At 36.5% G+C, this 18,951-nt stretch overlaps 1 protein-coding gene across 2 annotated transcripts; it reads left to right on the top strand.

Moving 5' to 3' along the window:
* Nucleotides 1-368: 368 nt before the first annotated feature.
* On the top strand, nt 369-18,643 carry LOC306851514 (serine/threonine-protein phosphatase 5). Of its 2 annotated transcripts, XM_079387799.1 has the most exons (14): nt 369-469; nt 2,375-2,616; nt 6,728-6,875; nt 7,548-7,669; nt 11,442-11,507; nt 11,658-11,756; nt 11,941-12,046; nt 12,140-12,282; nt 12,373-12,460; nt 14,480-14,520; nt 14,600-14,778; nt 15,828-15,909; nt 17,225-17,276; nt 18,067-18,643. In XM_079387799.1, the coding sequence occupies exons 1-14, from the start codon at nt 379-381 to the stop codon at nt 18,138-18,140; spliced, it is 1,533 nt and encodes a 510-aa protein (XP_079243925.1). In that variant the 5' UTR covers nt 369-378; the 3' UTR covers nt 18,141-18,643. The 2 variants fall into 2 exon arrangements, with proteins under 2 accessions (XP_079243925.1, XP_079243926.1); XM_079387800.1 differs by lacking the exon at nt 18,067-18,643 and having other exon boundaries at nt 17,225-17,891.
* The last annotated feature ends 308 nt before the right edge of the window (nt 18,644-18,951 follow it).

Below are 18,951 nucleotides of genomic sequence, written 5' to 3' on the forward strand. Positions count from 1 at the left end.
CATTAGTTATGACCCACTCAAGCCTGTAAAATAGCGCTGTTGCGCCCCCTACAGGCTGAACCAAGACATTACTGCACATACACAGATAACTAAACTCACCTTTTGATGATTTGCTCAGATCTGACGACATGCTCATTTAACCACGACATCCTCTTTTCTAATTTATTATACATTTAATTAATTTTAAAGTTAATGTTGACAGTGGAAATTAAGTAATTCACGACATTTTTAAATAACTTGCACACGTTCATATTATGTGTAATAATTATAATGAGAATAGCTGTTGTGATGCTCTGGACTGTTCTAGAGGTTCGGCGAACAGCGCTTGATGACACTCTTGCAGGCGTTTGCGACAGCCATCCGCTTACACACGGCAGCATGACGGAATACGGCAGTGAGAAGATGGCGGAAGAAGAGCGGAGTGCCAGTGCAGAGAAACTGAAGGAGAAGGCGAATAACTACTTTAAAGGTAAAAGCTTGTCAGATATCTAGTGTAGATAAGAGACTGTGTTGATGACGCGCGGGGTGAGTGTGTGGCTGCTGAGCGTTATTAGAGGGACACGTGTGTGAGAGGAGAGCAGCACATGCGGATCAGACCAGACTCATCTCTTATCTAACATTAATCTCCAGGTGTATTATCGATGATGAGGAGAGCTGGCCGTCTTCATCTGATCAGACCAGACTCATCTCTTATCTAACATTAATCTCAGGTTTATTATCGATGATGAGGAGAGCTGGCCGTCTTCATCTGATCAGATCTCAACTCGTTCATGGATGCACTATAACTTCCTTTCATTTCAAGTCAGAACAATCATGTTCATTTTCTGCAGAAAACTAGTTGAACTGTAGGATATTTCTGGCATCTAACATCAATTAATCAAATAAATTTATTACTCAGTGCAGTAAATGCTGTTCGTTTTCACGCAGATTATTCCTAAGTGTTTTTAAAATAACCTGTGTAATAATTTCTAGCACCTTGTCTAACAAAATACATTTATAAAGTGATTTCATGTCCGTAAATGTAAGAAAGTGACTACTTTTAAGGTTTCAAATAAGTTTTTGGTTACATTTGATTGAAATAATGTTGCGTTGTCATTCAGTGTAATAATATTTATGATATTTACAAACGACATGCTGGACATATTAAAACAATAAAGGAGCATATTACATTTTATTGTGTTTTAAATGTTAAAAATCTTACTGATAAACGGGCAAAACCTTGGATAGTGGCACATTTGAAAAGTAATTAGTGTTTTAATATGTCATAAATGGGTTTGTGTTGTAAATATGCCTACATGATTATTACACTGAACGACTGTAAACCAAGGAAAATGTATCATGTTTATTTTCTGCTTAGAAAAACAAAATTGCAATTAAAATAAACAAACTTTTTAATTATTATTATAATTTTTTTTCACAACAGTTTAAAGTAGTATAAACCCTTATATAATTTTCTCATTTATTTAGTTCTTTATTTTGATATTTATTTTAATTATTTTAATGTTTGTACCCCCACGCACATCTCAGGATTGCTTTTTGACACTATAACACTGAAATTAGAGAATGCAGTATTTTATTATTATTATTATTTATATTTTCACATTTAGGTGTATCTAGAACTAACTAGATCCTGCTAGTTTTGAAATTACTGTTTTATTTGTAATAATAATAATTGTATATTTTTTTAACTTAACCTTGTCTTCCTTGTTATTAGTTATATTAATATAAAATATTATTTATATTATTTTAATAAGTTCCTCTAAACTCTGAAATCAGTTTTCGCCTGAGAGCTTTCTACAATACAGAAATGTGAAGTCATGTCACAGATATAATACTCAGATGACGTGTGTTAAACAGTTCTTTCCTGTTTTTCATTCTGCTTGTAGTGTGCGGTCAACACGAGCTTCATTGCTCAGTCCTGCCAACGCTAGGATACTAATATAATAACTGTTAGTTCATGCTCTAGGTGTTTGTCTGAATGATATTCACTGTACGATCATGTTTCCACCGAAGGAACAATTCATTTCAAGAACGAAAGAAAGGAATTAAGAGCACTACTGGAGTATTTTAGGTCAAGGCTATTATACTTCACTGAAAGTGAAACTGAAACTACACCCCCCCCCCCCCCCCCCCCCCAATATATATATATATATATATAATACTTTTTTCTTTTTTCAGCTAGTTGCCAAGGCAGCATTTCTTATTTTAACTCGATGTACTAAAATAACTATAACTGAAATAAAAGTACAATTATAAGTAGTATTTCTAGGCACTTATTGACAGTGTTGACTCTCTCCTCAGAAGTGGCATAGACACAATGCTTTGTGATGTATTATGATTCATATTCATTAATAGTCTCCTGCTCTTATTTCAGATAAAGACTATGAGAACGCCATCAAGTATTACACGGAAGCAGCGGAGCTGAACCCGAGCAATGCCATCTACTACAGTAACAGGAGTCTGGCGTACCTGCGCACCGAGTGCTATGGATATGCGCTGGCGGACGCCACACAAGCCCTGGAGCTGGACAAGAACTACATCAAGGGCTACTATCGGCGAGCCACCTCCAACATGGCCCTGGGCAAGTTTAAAGCAGCACTTAAAGATTACGAAACGGTGAGACTCGTTGTATTCTCAGCACTTTAATACAGTCTTTTTAGATACATATTGGGGCAGTCGTGGCCTAATGGTTAGAGAGTCGGACTCGTAATCCAAAGGTTGCGGGTTCGAGTCTCGGGCCGGCAGGGATTGTAGGTGGGGGGAGTGAATGTCCAGCGCTCTCTCCACCCTCAATACCACGACTGAGGTGCCCTTGAGCAAGGCACCGAACCCCCAACTGCTCCCCGGGTGTGTGTGTGTGTGTGTGTGTGTGTGTGGATGGGATAAATGCAGAGCACAAATTCTGAGTATGGCACTTTCACTTTCACTTTTGATGCACTGATGTTTCTGCATCTAAAAGTATTCGGCTGAAACAGCAATTTCTGGTTTTCTGTTGATCAGTTAACCTGAAGGCAATGAGCTTTGTCCTTTGTTACTTTTAATATGAAACAAAAAAGCTTCATCACAAAATACGACCAGATCGTGACAGATCACTTTAGCAGACTCAGTTCACGCAGCACATAAACGGATCATCTCTTCCTCTTCTAGTTCCAGCATGAAATAAACATGAATAACGTTATGTTGAAAGAAACAGTACGACTTACATCATGCAATCACTTAATCAGTAATTCAACCTCAGAAAGGCATCGATGAAACTACCTGTTAGCAGTGTCACATAACGTCACATTTACCTCAGGAAAGACATTCAATGTCCAAAAACACTGTAGCCAGCTAGAAAAATACCTGGAGAGAAGCGTTTTGCTAAATATATGCACTATATTACATATTTATTATATTTCTGCTTAATCTGTTGTCTTCGTTATTTAATGTATCTTTGATTAAATCTGTCATCATGACCAGTTTTTACAGTCGCTGTTTAAATGTTTATATTTCAACAACAAATTACAATAGAAAAGCAATTCTCTTCTTAAATAATGCCTATTACTCTAATTTGCAATTTATGTCCTACAACATCAAGGATTTTCAGTTTCTGCCCAGAATTTTCGTAGATATATACATAGTGCACAGCATAAATGAGTACACCCCCTCTAAAACTTAACAAATTCAGCAATTAGTCTTTACTTAGATGACATTTTAGGGTTCTTTGGAGATATAATGCTCCAACGAGTCTGCTTGATCAATTACCAGACAAGAATGTCAAAATTATTCAGCAAAATAAGATTTTCTTATCAAAGTGATAAAATGTTTTGTTGCAAAAATGAGTACACCCTCCTGAAAATTACTAAAAAAAAATGTGTATAGGTTTAAGGCTATTTTCGATCAACGGGTAAGTATATTGAACCAAAACTTTTAAAGACAAGTAATTTCCTGACAATTAAAAGTGTTATATAGCGCACTGAATCATACGCAGACTTAATGCTGGCAGCAGTGCAACCACTTGACCACTGCCAGGTGACTTATTTCTTAGCATAAAAGAGGACAATGTTACAAGAGGAATACCAAATTATTGTTTTAACTGTGAAAATATAGCAGAAGTAGCACCGACATTCAAAAACAATGGACTTGTGACAAGGCTCCTGAAATAATCAGGTCTTCGCTTTAAGCTTTCATTTAGTGATGAGTGAATTTTTGCTAGAAAAAGAGCAGGAGAAATAACATGCAAGTGTCTCAGAGCCAGCAAACGCTATGAAAAGAGTGTCACTTTATCTCACAGAGTATGATCAGCCTGCAGAAGTGACATGCATGGTTGTTGTCACCACTAGAATTACCTACTGTAGTCAAAGCAAAATAAACTCGTTTAACCTCTTCCATGGCCCATTTTTACAAAACCGAGACTTCTGGGAATCCATACTCTGGTCTCAAGAGACCAAGTCAATCATTTCGGATCCATTCAAAAAGCATTCAAAATGTTGTGGTGTTGCTAGAGGAGGAGTACAGTGAGAAGTGCTTGGTGCCCACAGTGACGTTCAGTGGCAGTAAAGCTCTTCTAAACGGATGAATGAGTGCTGAAGGTGTGAGGGAGTTGTGCTTTATCAACGCTGTCTTGAATTCACACACTACTGTGTGATGAATACTAAAACCTGAAACAGAAGATGCTACCCTCCCCTCATTCCCTGCATTAATGGGCTGTTTTTATTCTAGATATTTTTTGTTATAGATATTAATTCTCCCATTTGCTGAATTAAATCTAGGGTGTATTCATTTCTGCAATTTTAATTTAAACAAAATTGGCTAATTTACTTATCTTACAGAAAATATTGGCATATATTTAGTTGTTTTTATTAAGTATATGTGTAATACATTTCAATTTGACCATCTTTCCATGAATTATATTTGTGATCATTAATAAAATATATCTTTTATATTTATTCAGAGGGGTGTACTCATTTATGCTGTTCACTGTACATATACAGGTCCTTTTCAAAAAATTAGCATATTGTGCTAAAGTTCATTATTTTCTGTAATGTACTGATAAACATTAGACTTTCATATATTTTAGATTCATTACAACACAACTGAAGTAGTTCAAGCCTTTTATTGTTTTAATATTGATGATTTTGGCATACAGCTCATGAAAACCCAAAATTCCTATCTCAAAAAATTAGCATATCATGAAAAGGTTCTCTAAACGAGCTATTAACCTAATCATCTGAATCAACTAATTAACTCTAAACACCTGCAAAAGATTCCTGAGGCTTTTAAAAACTCCCAGCCTGGTTCATTACTCAAAACCGCAATCATGGGTAAGACTGCCGACCTGACTGCTGTCCAGAAGGCCATCATTGACACCCTCAAGCAAGAGGGTAAGACACAGAAAGACATTTCTGAACGAATAGGCTGTTCCCAGAGTGCTGTATCAAGGCACCTCAGTGGGAAGTCTGTGGGAAGGAAAAAGTGTGGCAGAAAACGCAGCACAACGAGAAGAGGTGACCGGACCCTGAGGAAGATTGTGGAGAAGGACCGATTCCAGACCTTGGGGGACCTGCAGAAGCAGTGGACTGAGTCTGGAGTAGAAACATCCAGAGCCACCGTGTACAGGCGTGTGCAGGAAATGGGCTACAGGTGCCGCATTCCCCAGGTCAAGCCACTTTTGAACCAGAAACAGCGGCAGAAGCGCCTGACCTGGGCTACAGAGAAGCAGCACTGGACTGTTGCTCAGTGGTCCAAAGTACTTTTTTCGGATGAAAGCAAATTTTGCATGTCATTCGGAAATCAAGGTGCCAGAGTCTGGAGGAAGACTGGGGAGAGGGAAATGCCAAAATGCCTGAAGTCCAGTGTCAAGTACCCACAGTCAGTGATGCTGGTGTTGGTCCACTGTGTTTTATCAAGGGCAGGGTCAATGCAGCTAGCTATCAGGATGAAGATTTAATTTTTCAGCACGACCTGGCACCTGCTCACAGTGCCAAAACCACTGGTAAATGGTTTACTGACCATGGTATTACTGTGCTCAATTGGCCTGCCAACTCTCCTGACCTGAACCCCATAGAGAATCTGTGGGATATTGTGAAGAGAAAGTTGAGAGACGCAAGACCCAACACTCTGGATGAGCTTAAGGCCGCTATCGAAGCATCCTGGGCCTCCATAACACCTCAGCAGTGCCACAGGCTGATTGCCTCCATGCCACGCCGCATTGAAGCAGTCATTTCTGCAAAAGGATTCCCGACCAAGTATTGAGTGCATAACTGAACATAATTATTTGAAGGTTGACCTTTTTTTTGTATTAAAAACACTTTTCTTTTATTGGTCGGATGAAATATGCTAATTTTTTGAGATAGGAATTTTGGGTTTTCATGAGCTGTATGCCAAAATCATCAATATTAAAACAATAAAAGGCTTGAACTACTTCAGTTGTGTTGTAATGAATCTAAAATATATGGAAGTCTAATGTTTATCAGTACATTACAGAAAATAATGAACTTTATCACAATATGCTAATTTTTTGAAAAGGACCTGTACATACATGTGCTAGGTCAGTGTTGGGAAAGAAAACATCTCTTTTCTAAATCAGTGTTGACTTGTCATTTCAAATATGAAAATAATCAAAGTATATAGGGCTGTGTGAGAGTTAGTGCTGTCAAACAGATTAATTGCAATTAATCGCATCCAAAATAAAAAAAAAATTGTTTACATAATACATGTATGTGCACTGTCTTTTCATTGCTAACAGGTAGTAAGAGTTCGTCCCAATGACAAAGATGCCAAGATGAAGTACCAGGAGTGCAATAAGATTGTCAAACAGAAGGCCTTTGAGCGGGCCATCGCCGGCGACGAGCTCAAGCGATCAGTCGTAGACTCCTTAGACATCGAGAACATGAGTAAGTGCTTTGAGGAACTTTTAATTATTATTATAAGCAAATTGTGCTTAATTACAAGCAATCGACTCCAAACATAACCAAACTTATGTTATTATAAGCAATCATTTCAATACTTATTTGTAATTACACTGTAACAACCTCCTTAAAGGAACACTCCACTTCACAAAATAGGCTCATTTTCCAACTCCCCAAGAGTTAAATAGTTGAGTTTTACCGTTTTTGAATCCATTCAGCCGATCTCCGGGTCTAGCGGTAGCACTTTTAGCTTAGCTTATTAAAATGGTAAAACTCAACTGTTTAACTCTTGGGGAGTTGGAAATGAGCCTATTCTCAAAAAAAGTGGAGTGCGTTTTTTGCGAAAAATGCTGATGTTATTTTCATGAAAAATGTTTTATTGTAGCAATTTTGTGACCTAAGAAAAATGCTAATAATAGGGTCAGCTATTATGAATCTGTGTACAATGTTTTGTTTCGACAGGGCAGCAAAAGTGTGTGGTACTGAGAAATTATATGATGACATCAGATCTTTTCGTTAACCTGTTGCGAAAATGAAGAAAATAACTGGACAAATCTTTGCGGTTGAAAAAGATTTTAGAATATAAATCATTGATGATTTTTAATGATTTAGAGATCCTATGATTTTTATTTTATTTTTTTTATTCTCTTCCACCAGCAATCGAGGATGACTATGCTGGACCTAAACTTGAAGATGGGAAGGTTACACTGAAGTTCATGAAAGACTTGATGGACTGGTTCAAAGACCAGAAGAAACTGCACAGAAAGTGTGCTTACCAGGTGAATGCTCTTCAAATACATGTGATTACACACATGTGATATTGCACTTTTAAGCCTTGTGATTTAAAAACAAGCACTAAAAGGTTTGAAAGAGAAATCAGTTTGATACTCACAGACTCTCTGTAAGACACACACTCAAAGTGCGTGTGTTTAAACAGTCAAATGCTCACAAATAAATGTCAGGTTGCCTGTCTGGATGAGTATACTCATAAACACAGTCAGCTTTGTCTTAAATGAGTGTAAACATTTGGGTGAAAATAGAATGTGCCTAAATATATTAGACCCATGCATTAGCTCTTAAAGTGACAGCAGCCAGTTTCCATCTCTGACCTTAATGTTAAACAGACAACAAAAGACAAAAACAATGTCACAGCTCTTGACTTAGGGCTCATCCACACAAAGCCAGAGCTTTCCCTATCCGATCGTTTTTTCCGGCGTTGTCAAGAAATATCTGCGTACACATGAAACCGACTCAAAACGATGTAGAATAATTGCCAGGCCAGTATGTGGTGCTGTAATTCTGCCACAGAAATGCACTAAAAACAGAGAAGACGACTTGAAGTACGCAAATAAACCTTGCGCGCTGTATTCAAACACAACAAGAATAGCTAGTAAAGTTAGTAAAGCTAATAGGCTCAGTAGCTTCGAACAAAAGCATGTAGTCCGTTGTTGTTGCTGTTACCTGACATAGCGGTGTCTGACGGGTCGAGACATCATCGTTTCACTTTGAACCCGGTTAAAAAAAAAAGCAGGCTCCCAAAATGCGATGCAACATGTTTACGTAGCGCATCTCTGTGAAGGTTTTTTTTTGTTTTTTTTTTCATTTGATTATACAGTTCCTGTAGTCTTTCTCATTTCTAAAAAAAATAGACCTTACTACCAACCAATAAGCAAACAAACAAGCATAGTTATTTAATTAAAATAAACACCACAATAACTTGAACAAAAGGTTTTCAGAATGTAATACTATGTTAATAAATTTTGCCAAATATTACACCATATACTCATTATATTTTACTAAACCTGTTAGTCTTAATTATTTAATGTATGTTTAAATGAATCTGTTATGAAACATGCTATGACAGCCAATGTGTAATTGAATATATTTGAACAAATAGCCTAGAAATTATATATTGTATAATTTAAAAACTGCATTGTGCAATTTACATGTTTGCATACTATTTTTTTTTTTTTTGAGTGTTGATCATCTATTTAAAAATAAATAGTAATTCAATTTAAGTTTGGGTTAAGTTGTTAGGCCTAATTGTAACTTTGTAAAAGGGCTCCCCTGTGAGGTAGATTTTTATCACTAAGAAATTTTAAACTATAGCTGAATGTATTTAAAAAAAGAGCAACTAAACAAAAAGTGTAGTTCGAAGCGTGACGTTAAAACCGAGGTACCGAACCGTCATATTTGTGTACCGTTACACCCCTAACAGGGCTCCAGACAAAAAAATCGAGTAAGGAGCCATTGGCTCCTATAAAAGAAAAACTTAGGCGCCAAATTATTTTTTTAGGTGCCACAGAATAAAAGTGGTTTATTTTATTATTATCATTTTATTTTTCCCCCCTATTTTAACATTTCAATCATTTTGTCATGTGTTTATGTCTTATCTTTTCTAGGCTTTATCAGCATTTTAATCCATCTTGTAGATGATCAGGTCGACCGGGGGACTAAGGTTCACTTAAAGTGTGAATTAAATGTCTTTTACAACTTGAAATATACAGTCACAAAGAATTGTTCGTTACACAGAATCTGTACCAATATCATGGACCATAAGCATCACTTGGCAACTGAGTGCAGTGCATCCTATAAATGTTGTCACGTCTTTCACACATTCAGTCTGTTTTTCTTCATTAGTAAAATGCAATTTTATAGGAGGAGTTGAATCATGTACAACAGAATAAGTAAAAATATTAATATGCAACAGCGCATGAATATAGCAAAACGCTCCTCTTTATAGTTATTTTTCTAGCTGACTGATGAGTTTATGGACACTGAGTGGTTATTCTGAGGTAAATGTATTACAATGCAATGTTTACAAGCTTTATACATTTCCTCAGTTTGAAACAATGAGCTTTTACATAAAACATTTCAGTAAGTTGTACTATAGGCTTTCTTATTGCCTACCTTTTGATCATGTTCATTTCATACTATAGTAGTAAATCGAAATATATAATGGGTTCACTTGCTGCTTTAACTGAGGTGCTAAAGAGATCGCGCCTGAGCATTAAGTGCGCTACTCTCCGCTCGCGCGATCCGGACGCATACACGGACCGTGTGGACGCGGGGTACTGGTGTTTATATTACCCAAAGTGTGCGCTTGTGGTCCGCATTAAAGAGCACCCAAACCGCATCATTTGAATTTCTAGCATTTTAAAGCTGATACTTTGTTTATTAAAAAGTAAGACAGCACAAAGCTTTTTGCGATTACTGGATGGCAAGTGCGCTTCAAATAACAGGAAGTCCATGCATTAACAGAACACAGCATATAGACTAAGATCTCGATAAGAAGATCGACCGGACAAGTGTAAATGCATCTGGTTGTTGAAACCACATATGGTAATTTTACTCCTCCCATAATATTAAAATAATAGACGTGTGAGAGCGTTTTATAGGCTATATGGCATGTTATAGTCAGATATGACAGCGCAATGCAACAAGCATCACCGCGGATGAGTAGCGGAGTATTTCTTCAGCGAGCGACGCGCAAACTGAATGAACCTGAAAGTAAGTCGCAGACGCTCAACACACAATCTTCTTCATTAAAAGTAGCGAGACTAGCCTATCTTTCCAGTGCTGATGCCGCGCGCTCTCTTGATATTGAAATTAGCTGATAATTAATAAAATTATCCATTGCTTTCATTGACGTGAACTCCGTTATATTTGCATATGAAGCGGGAATTGATGAACGGATTTATATCCGTTTTGCGAAGACACATTTATGTGGCCAAGTGTAAATGGGGAAACGTTTTAACAAATCATATAGATATCCGATCAGAGAAAATGCATGAAGTGACCAGGTGTAAACAGGCCCTTTCAGGTCTCTCTCACTGCGTTCAGCAGACTGTGTGCGGCAGAGACGAGGACTGTTTGAAACTCTTTTCAGTAAAACTTTGATGCGCATCGTCTTATGTAAGTTTAATACGTGAACATAACAAAAGATGTGAGCGCAAAACAATCGGGAAAAAAGTCCTTTCATGCAAATTATATATAGTCGCCAGTGGCGACCTCAGCAAAAACTTCACTCGCAAATTAATATTTTTGGTCGCAAATGCGACCATTTTAGTCGCAGTTTGGAGCCCTGCCTAATGTTTAGTGATAGCCTCTTGAGTGTATTGTTTATGATTGTGGTTATTACTTAGTATTTCTGTTTCCTAATACAGTCTTTGAAAAGAGAGGGGGAAAAAAAATGATTAATATAATTTGAAATGATTGGAATTAATATCAGGAATTTCACCGTTTCAGCTTTTGAGAGAACTTCTTGTTTTACTGTTTTCATAATGTAACGTAAATTGACATTTCTTAGATGACAGCAATTCTTGATAAAAAAAAAATAATAATAAAAATAAATCATGATTATGAGTTTGATCATGCAACACAAAACTAATTGAAATCGAAAAATAATAAAAAAAAAAAATTTTTATCATATAAGATGTGTGTTCAAGTTATTGTCTTTGCATTTTTAATTTATTTTTTAATAAATAAAACTATCCCAGAAAACAATTTTGCCATTGACTCATGATCATAATCAATATTTCTGTTTTTCAGATGCTGGTTCAAGTTAAAGAAGTTTTATCCAAACTTCCAAGTCTTGTTGAAATTACATTAAAAGAGGTAAGAGAATAGAACGAGTGTTCCGTTTCCAGAGACTTCCGTCACTAAAAAAGCTGGAATTCTATTTTTGTTGTTCTTATCCTCATAGTAATTTCCTGTGATGATAAATTGATATTCCTGTTCTCACTGTTGATTTCTCTTGTTGTTTAGACGGATAAAATAACTATTTGTGGAGACACACATGGCCAGTACTATGATCTTCTAAATATCTTTGAGTTGAACGGTTTACCATCTATAACTAATCCTTATGTATCCTTTTCCTTTCGAGTCCGTGATATTGTCATTCCTGCTCTCTTGAGTATGTTATTGAGTATAAATCGGTTAATATAAATCGTCTCAGTCTAACTGTTTGCAGTATTTTTATAAATGTCATATACAGTATACCCCCCCCCCACTGAGATCCAGTGAATTAGTCTTGACTTCAGGCTCTCAGCTGTTCAATGGTGACTTTGTGGACCGCGGCTCTTTCTCTTTAGAAGTCATTCTCACACTGTTTGGCTTCAAGCTGCTGTATCCTGAACACTTCCACCTGCTTAGAGGTGAGGACACACCAACGTTTCCTTGTACAAATGCCCAAACTTGTTTGTGTGTGATGGATACATGTTATGATCCGAAATGTGTTTTTTGTGAAGGTAACCACGAGACGGATAACATGAATCAGATGTACGGGTTCGAGGGTGAGGTGAAAGCGAAGTACACTGCCCAGATGTTCCAGCTCTTCAGTGAAGTCTTCCAGTGGCTTCCTCTCACCCAGTGCATCAATAACAAAGTGCTGGTATGACACGAGGCCGGCCATCAGAATCAGCATTTAAACCACTTTGGATTTTTGTCTTTGGATTTGAGTGTGAGCTGAATTGTGTTTCAGGTGATGCATGGAGGACTGTTTAGTGAGGACGGTGTGACTTTAGATGACATTAGAAAGATAGACAGGAACAGACAGCCTCCAGACTCTGGTAAGACATGTCTGATATCGCAAGAAAATTTAGTTAATGTCTGCGCATATGTGGTCCTGCATAGGGCTGTGTGATATGGCTAAAAAATAATGTTTAAAATTTTTAGTTTTTCTTTTTCCCCAGAACGTGTAAGTGGTTCAAGATAACACATTTTATTTTTTAATTTAATTTATTATTATTTTAACAAGTCAACTTAAAAATATAGCTACAACATGATGCCACCAACATTAGCTATGTTTCCATCCAAAGATGCGAATTTAACTTGTGAGCAAAGCATCGCATAACATATTTGCGAATAAAGCACCGTTTCTATCCGTTGAAGAGAACAAAATTGTCACTTCCTGAATAACTTGTGCTAAATATCATGAAGAAAAATTAAAATGCCCCTATCATGGCATTTTCAAAATGATCTTTCATGCAGTGTGTAACACAGCTCTAAGTGAATGAACGCTTTAAATCTGAAAGTGCTCCGTGTATAAAGTTATTGTCTCTCGAAAGAAAGAGTTGACTCTGAATCATCGAAGCTTCGGGGCACGCAGACGAAATGTGGTCATGTTATCTTATTTTCAGAGCATGCTGTTTGAGAACGCAGTTCTGGGAGTTGATTATATAATAAAGCACTTTGTCGAGACTTTTCTCAAGCATTTCAGATGAGATCGGTCCAGTTTTATGCTGTCCCTTCACACAGGAACATGTCTTTTTTGATGCGCATGGAGGAATTTATTCAGTAAAAGTATTTTCGTCGTAGTTTTCCAAAAATGTGCTTAAAAATATGTGGATGGAAACAAAAACATCTGGTTAAAGTTTTATTCCAAGTATAGGACATATGAAGTGATTAGTGCTGTCAAACGATTAATCACGCTTAATCGCATCCAAAATAAAAGCTGTTGTTTACATAATAAATAAATATATATATATATATATATATATATATATATATATATATGTGTGTGTGTGTGTGTACTGTGTATATTTATATTCATATAAATGATGCCATATATAAATATATTATATATACGTCACATTTTTCTTAAATATATACATGCAATATATATAAACAATAAATATACACAGTACACTCATATATTATGTCAACAAAAACTTTTATTTTGGATGCGATTAATTGCGATTCATCGTTTGACAGCACTAGAAGTGATCAAAACGATGTAAGTTCAAGAGAAATTCACTTGTTAAATATGAAGGCAAATAGTGTACAAACTTGTATTAAATATTTTGAATAAATCTAAATAAAAAGCTAAATATTTTTATCCAAAATTTAGACGTTCAGTCATTTAGAGGTCAACTCAAAAAGGCAATTTTATTTCAAAATAACTCAAAGTATAACACAAGTAGACTAATATTAACAGTAAGCATAAAAAACAAACAGCAGCTTTCCTCCTGTCATCATCATACAAGCATGAAATACTGTAGTAGTTTTCTTTTCTTTTTCTGTGTAAACAGAATTTGACGGACGTGTTCAATGCGCTCACGTTTTGCGTCTTTTGCTGCATCTCACGCTTAACTGCGGTCTGAAAGCATGCGTCTTGCGTCTCATTACCTTCAGTTTTTCCTGTTCCACTGTTTGCATCCCATGTTTTCCAACACAATAAAGCCCAGTCTGTGTAAATAGCCACAAAATACTAGCGATATGTTCTGCGTGATGACTCTTATAGAGCACGTCACACATCAGGTGCGCAGTTATGACGTTGAATCTTTTTTTTTGTCTTAACTGTTACCATTGGTGTACTTTCATTGTGTCTAATTGTAACGTTTTCTAATGTTTTTATTCAAAACCCTGATTCCTTGATTTCCTCAACCATTACATTCAAAGTAATCGATAAAATCATTTCCAACCCTGATGTATACAGTGAAGGAACACTGGTAATGTTTAGTAATAGAATCCTAATTAAGAAGGCCCTGCCCACCACACACCACTCTAGCATTGTGTTATGAAGTGTTGCACCACTTACATTTTCATTGGACAAAACTCAAGTTGTAATTTGTATCTTTGTTGCGCAGGTCCGATGTGTGATCTCCTGTGGTCAGATCCTCAGCCGCAGGTCAGTTCTGTTCTCCTCCTTCAGCTAAGCGAAGGTTTTGGTCTCAGCTGTGTTTTGACCGATGTGTGTGCTCCTCCAGAGTGGACGGTCCATCAGCAAGCGGGGTGTGAGCTGTCAGTTTGGGCCTGATGTTACGGAGCGCTTCCTGGAGCAAAACAAGCTGCAGTACATAGTGCGCAGTCATGAGGTGAAAGCCGAGGGTTACGAGGTCACTCACTCAGGGAAGTGCATCACCGTGTTCTCAGCGCCAAACTACTGGTACGGAAACCGCTCGCTGTCCTTATTAGTGCATCGTGTGAGTTCTATTAATGAATGAGCTTCCAATTAACCAAGAGCTATAAAAACATCAGGGTGAATGTCATTTGAAGAACGTGTCCTGGTCATATTGTACCCCCAAATAAGAACATGATGTTCTGCATAAAGAAAATTAAGCCTGATTACCACTGCATTAAGCCTAAGCCTGATTACTGCTTCATTATGAAAAAGATTGTCTAATGGCGATCAGCGTAATTTTGCTCTATATGGCTCACTAAAAACTAAAATGTGGCTAAAATTTCAGATTCAAAGAATATGGTACAAAAAGCAACTGATGTAATGTGCCACATTTAGTCAATATTGCAATAAAAAAAAAAAAAACAAAGACATTGAATTATTAGTTATAAATGATAGAAAATGTATGATTTAATGCAGTCTTATTGAAAATAAACATGTTGTGGTCAAGTCAGAATTAAATGTCTGAATATACACTATATTACCAAAAGTATTGGCACCCCCTTCTAATGAACATGTTTGACTACTTTAGTAATTTCTATTAGTACAAATATTAATGTTTAAGCATATAATGATATTCTAGGGAATTGTGTGCTTCTAATGTTATAGCAACAGTTTGGACAGAGCCCTTTTCTATTCTAACATGACAGTGTCTCTGTGTATAAGACACGGTTCAAAAAGACATGATTGATTGGGTCAATGTGGAAGAACTTGACTGGTCTGCAGAAAGACAAGTCCTGATCCCAGCTGAACACCTCTGGTGTGACTTTATATGCAGACCTTGAGCCAAAAACTCATCACCAAACACCAATGACTTGAAATAGAAAAGGGTTCTGTCCAAACTGTTGCTATACAATTAGAAGCACACAATTCCCTAGAATAGCATTATATGCTTAAACATTAAGATTTGTACTCATAGAAATGACTAAAGTAGTCAAACATGTTCATTAGAAGGGGGGTGCCAATATTTTTGGCAATATAGTGTATGTGCATATTCACGACTCTTTCTTTTCTTTGTGCTTCTGTTTTGTTTTTAGTGACCAGATGGGAAATAAAGGAGCTTACATTCATCTCAGGGGATCAGACCTCAAGCCAGAGTTCCACCAGTTTACTGCTGTGGTCAGTGGAGTTTCATTCTTATGCATTTTATTTACATTTACATTCACTCATTTTTAGGGGTGAACCTGTTCATCACTGATATATCAGCCGATATTTGGCATTATTTAATAATTGCATTGTTTGCAATGTCTTCTGTTTGGCTGATGTGTCTGAAGCATGACTTTTATCTTGACTGTGCTGTGAACGCCAGCGTCTCCTATTCTTCATCTTCCTTAGTTTCCTGTCTGTTTAACAACAAAAACCATAATCAGTATATGTAGTAGAATACAGTATATTCTAGAAAGCCAAATGCTATAATACTTTCTCAACTACCCTCAGCGTTCAGCAAATACACATCATTAAAGCAAGTCTGTGAATATCTAATAAATGTTACATTTCACAAACTTTGTCAAATCTAGCTGTGAGATCCTCTAAAGTGTGCGCTTGTAGAGACTAATGGGACTTTGCTGTGTTTGTGGAAAAATAATATAATAGGATTACAGAATCAAGAAGTTGCCATCGAAATGAATCTATTTTGCAAGTTCTATTTTTGTCAAATTATTATTTTTTTTTTTTCATATTTATTCATTTTTAAAATTATTTCTAACTTGGTAATTATTATTATTATTATAAAAAATATAAATATAATTTCAACAATTGTTATACGTTATCAAAAAAATGACTGCACTGTTTTAAATTAAATAGTGTGATGTTGCATTTATCGTCTTCATATCGACCTCCTTTGAGATATCCACATCGGATATAAAAAAACAAAAACAATATCTTTTCATTTTCATCACATGATTTTTGGCAGGAATGCAACAACATATATTGTAGAAAAATTGTTTGTCTGAAAATGTCATATATAGCATTTATTACAATTGCTGTACAGTTATTTATATATTATTTAGGGTTTCTGCAGGTCTTTAAAAGTCGTACATTTTAAAATTCATAAAATCTGGCTCTGTATTTTTGTCTTGTTTTTTAAACATCCTTAAATCAAGATACATTGACTTGAGATGCAAAATTATTAAAAAAATTAACAAAATGCCTGTATTTGCTCTCTTTATTCATAAACTCACTCCATTTTGATGAATTTCACAGAAAACAAGACTTATTATGCCATCACTTTTTGCAGTGTGATCACAAGAAATGTCTTGAATCGGTCTTATAAAGGTCTTTAAAAAGTACTTTTAATTTAAATGTACCTTCATAAAACCTTCAAAAACCCTTTTAATATCATTTATGTAATAATTTAATAAAAAAGGTAATTTAATCACTGATTAGGCATGTATTCTTGTGACAAATGCAGTCTTTTTCTCCTCCCTCTCCTCAGCCTCATCCAAATGTCAAGCCGATGGCATACGCTAACTCTCTGATGCAGATGGGTATGATGTAGAGGTGACGCTGCTGTGGTCTGAACTCTGAAGTCCACACGGATCCCTCCAAATCCACTCTCACATTCTGCTCCTCTCTGTTTCCCACACACTTTCTTCCTCGTGTACACGCGCACACTTTACAGTACTCTAACCTGTAGATACATGGGGAAGAATCACATTGGCGATGCCTTGACTTAAAAAAAGGAACTAGGAATGCTATTCGCAAATTCATGGATGTCGTTCTTGGATTGACCCTCCCCACGCTCTTGTCATTAATGTATCCATTCATGTAGAGCTGCATAGTTTGAATTGGATGTTTAGCTCTGGGATAAATGAGCTGAATTATACCAAAGAATGGGCAAGTGTATATGACGCATCCCAAAGTGAGAGTGTTGATGTAGAATTCGGGCCTTGTGAGGACCGGAGACTAAAAACCTGATCAGTACTTTCACCCAACGGTGTGTTTCTACATAGGGCCTTTATTTTTTAAATTTTACCCCTTCACAATCCTCCATCCTGTTTCATCTGAAGTACTGTTGGGAGGGAGAACAGGGTGTCATTTCAATACTGTAGCAGTGTGCACCTTCTATCAGAAAACATAATAAAAGTCAACTTTCATAACCGGAAAGTCTGTCATGAGGTCAGAGTTTCTGTGATTAAACGTCACAAACAAATTTAGGTACTGTGTTAGCTCCAGTAGTTTTCTTAACACTTTTTGGCTCTCTTTCCTGTCTTTCAGAATAGGGAAAACTGCAGTATTGTGAAGCTCAATAAGTGTTTGGTGTTCTCCACTCTGTAGGCAGCTCTCACACGTTCTCTCTCCCAACACGCTGGACTGAAATGCACTGGAGATGCCCTGTAACCCTCGTATAACCTTCCACCGTCTGTCTAGCAGATCCCGAACCCTTCGTGTGGACTCCAAGTAATCCAGCAGAAACCTACCTTCCTCTCTTTAAGCGCACAGCAGCCATGTCCCATGCCCTTGACTTTTTAGAGAATATCATATACACCAACATATATATGTATATAAATATGTGTGTGTGTGTATATGTATGTATTTGTATGTACATACATATATACATATACATATATATATATACACTCACACTGTATATTGACATTTCTGTGTACATGTTTGGAAAAAAAGTAGTTGTTGATTTAAAAGAACGCCAGTCCAGTAATGTAGAGTGTGTTCATACCTCGTTGTGTTCTGTTAGTTGACGTGAGTGGCACGGGTCTCATTGTCAGCACTGGCTGCAGCTGATATGAAAGAATGTTTCATTCCATCGTCGAGGACCGAATGGGAAAACGTGTCATTTTTTAAAAAAATATCTCAATACTGCACAATAGGCATCGTGTCTGGCGAAATATGTTTTAAATAAAAATTGAAACAAAACTAGTTTTGTGACTTTTTGTTTGACTCACAGATGTTTAGCTGGTCCGTGTCGACCCACAGAGCTTGTGTTATTTGAAGTGTTTTAGTGAGTTTAATGCGGTTATGTTTGACATTTAAGAGTTTCTGCTCCGTTGAGTGTTTTGTGGTTAGCATTGGGCTAAAGAGTATTGCTGTGGTAAGATTGTGGGAGGCTACATGAACACGTGGTTGTATGGGAAAAGATTGAGCTGCTGCCACAATACAATTACATACTAGTTCATTTACTTTTGGCATGTGCTATGTTAGCTT

This window comes from Barbus barbus (assembly GCF_936440315.1).
Source record: "Barbus barbus genome assembly, chromosome: 31".
Classification (NCBI taxonomy): Eukaryota; Metazoa; Chordata; class Actinopteri; order Cypriniformes; family Cyprinidae; genus Barbus; species Barbus barbus.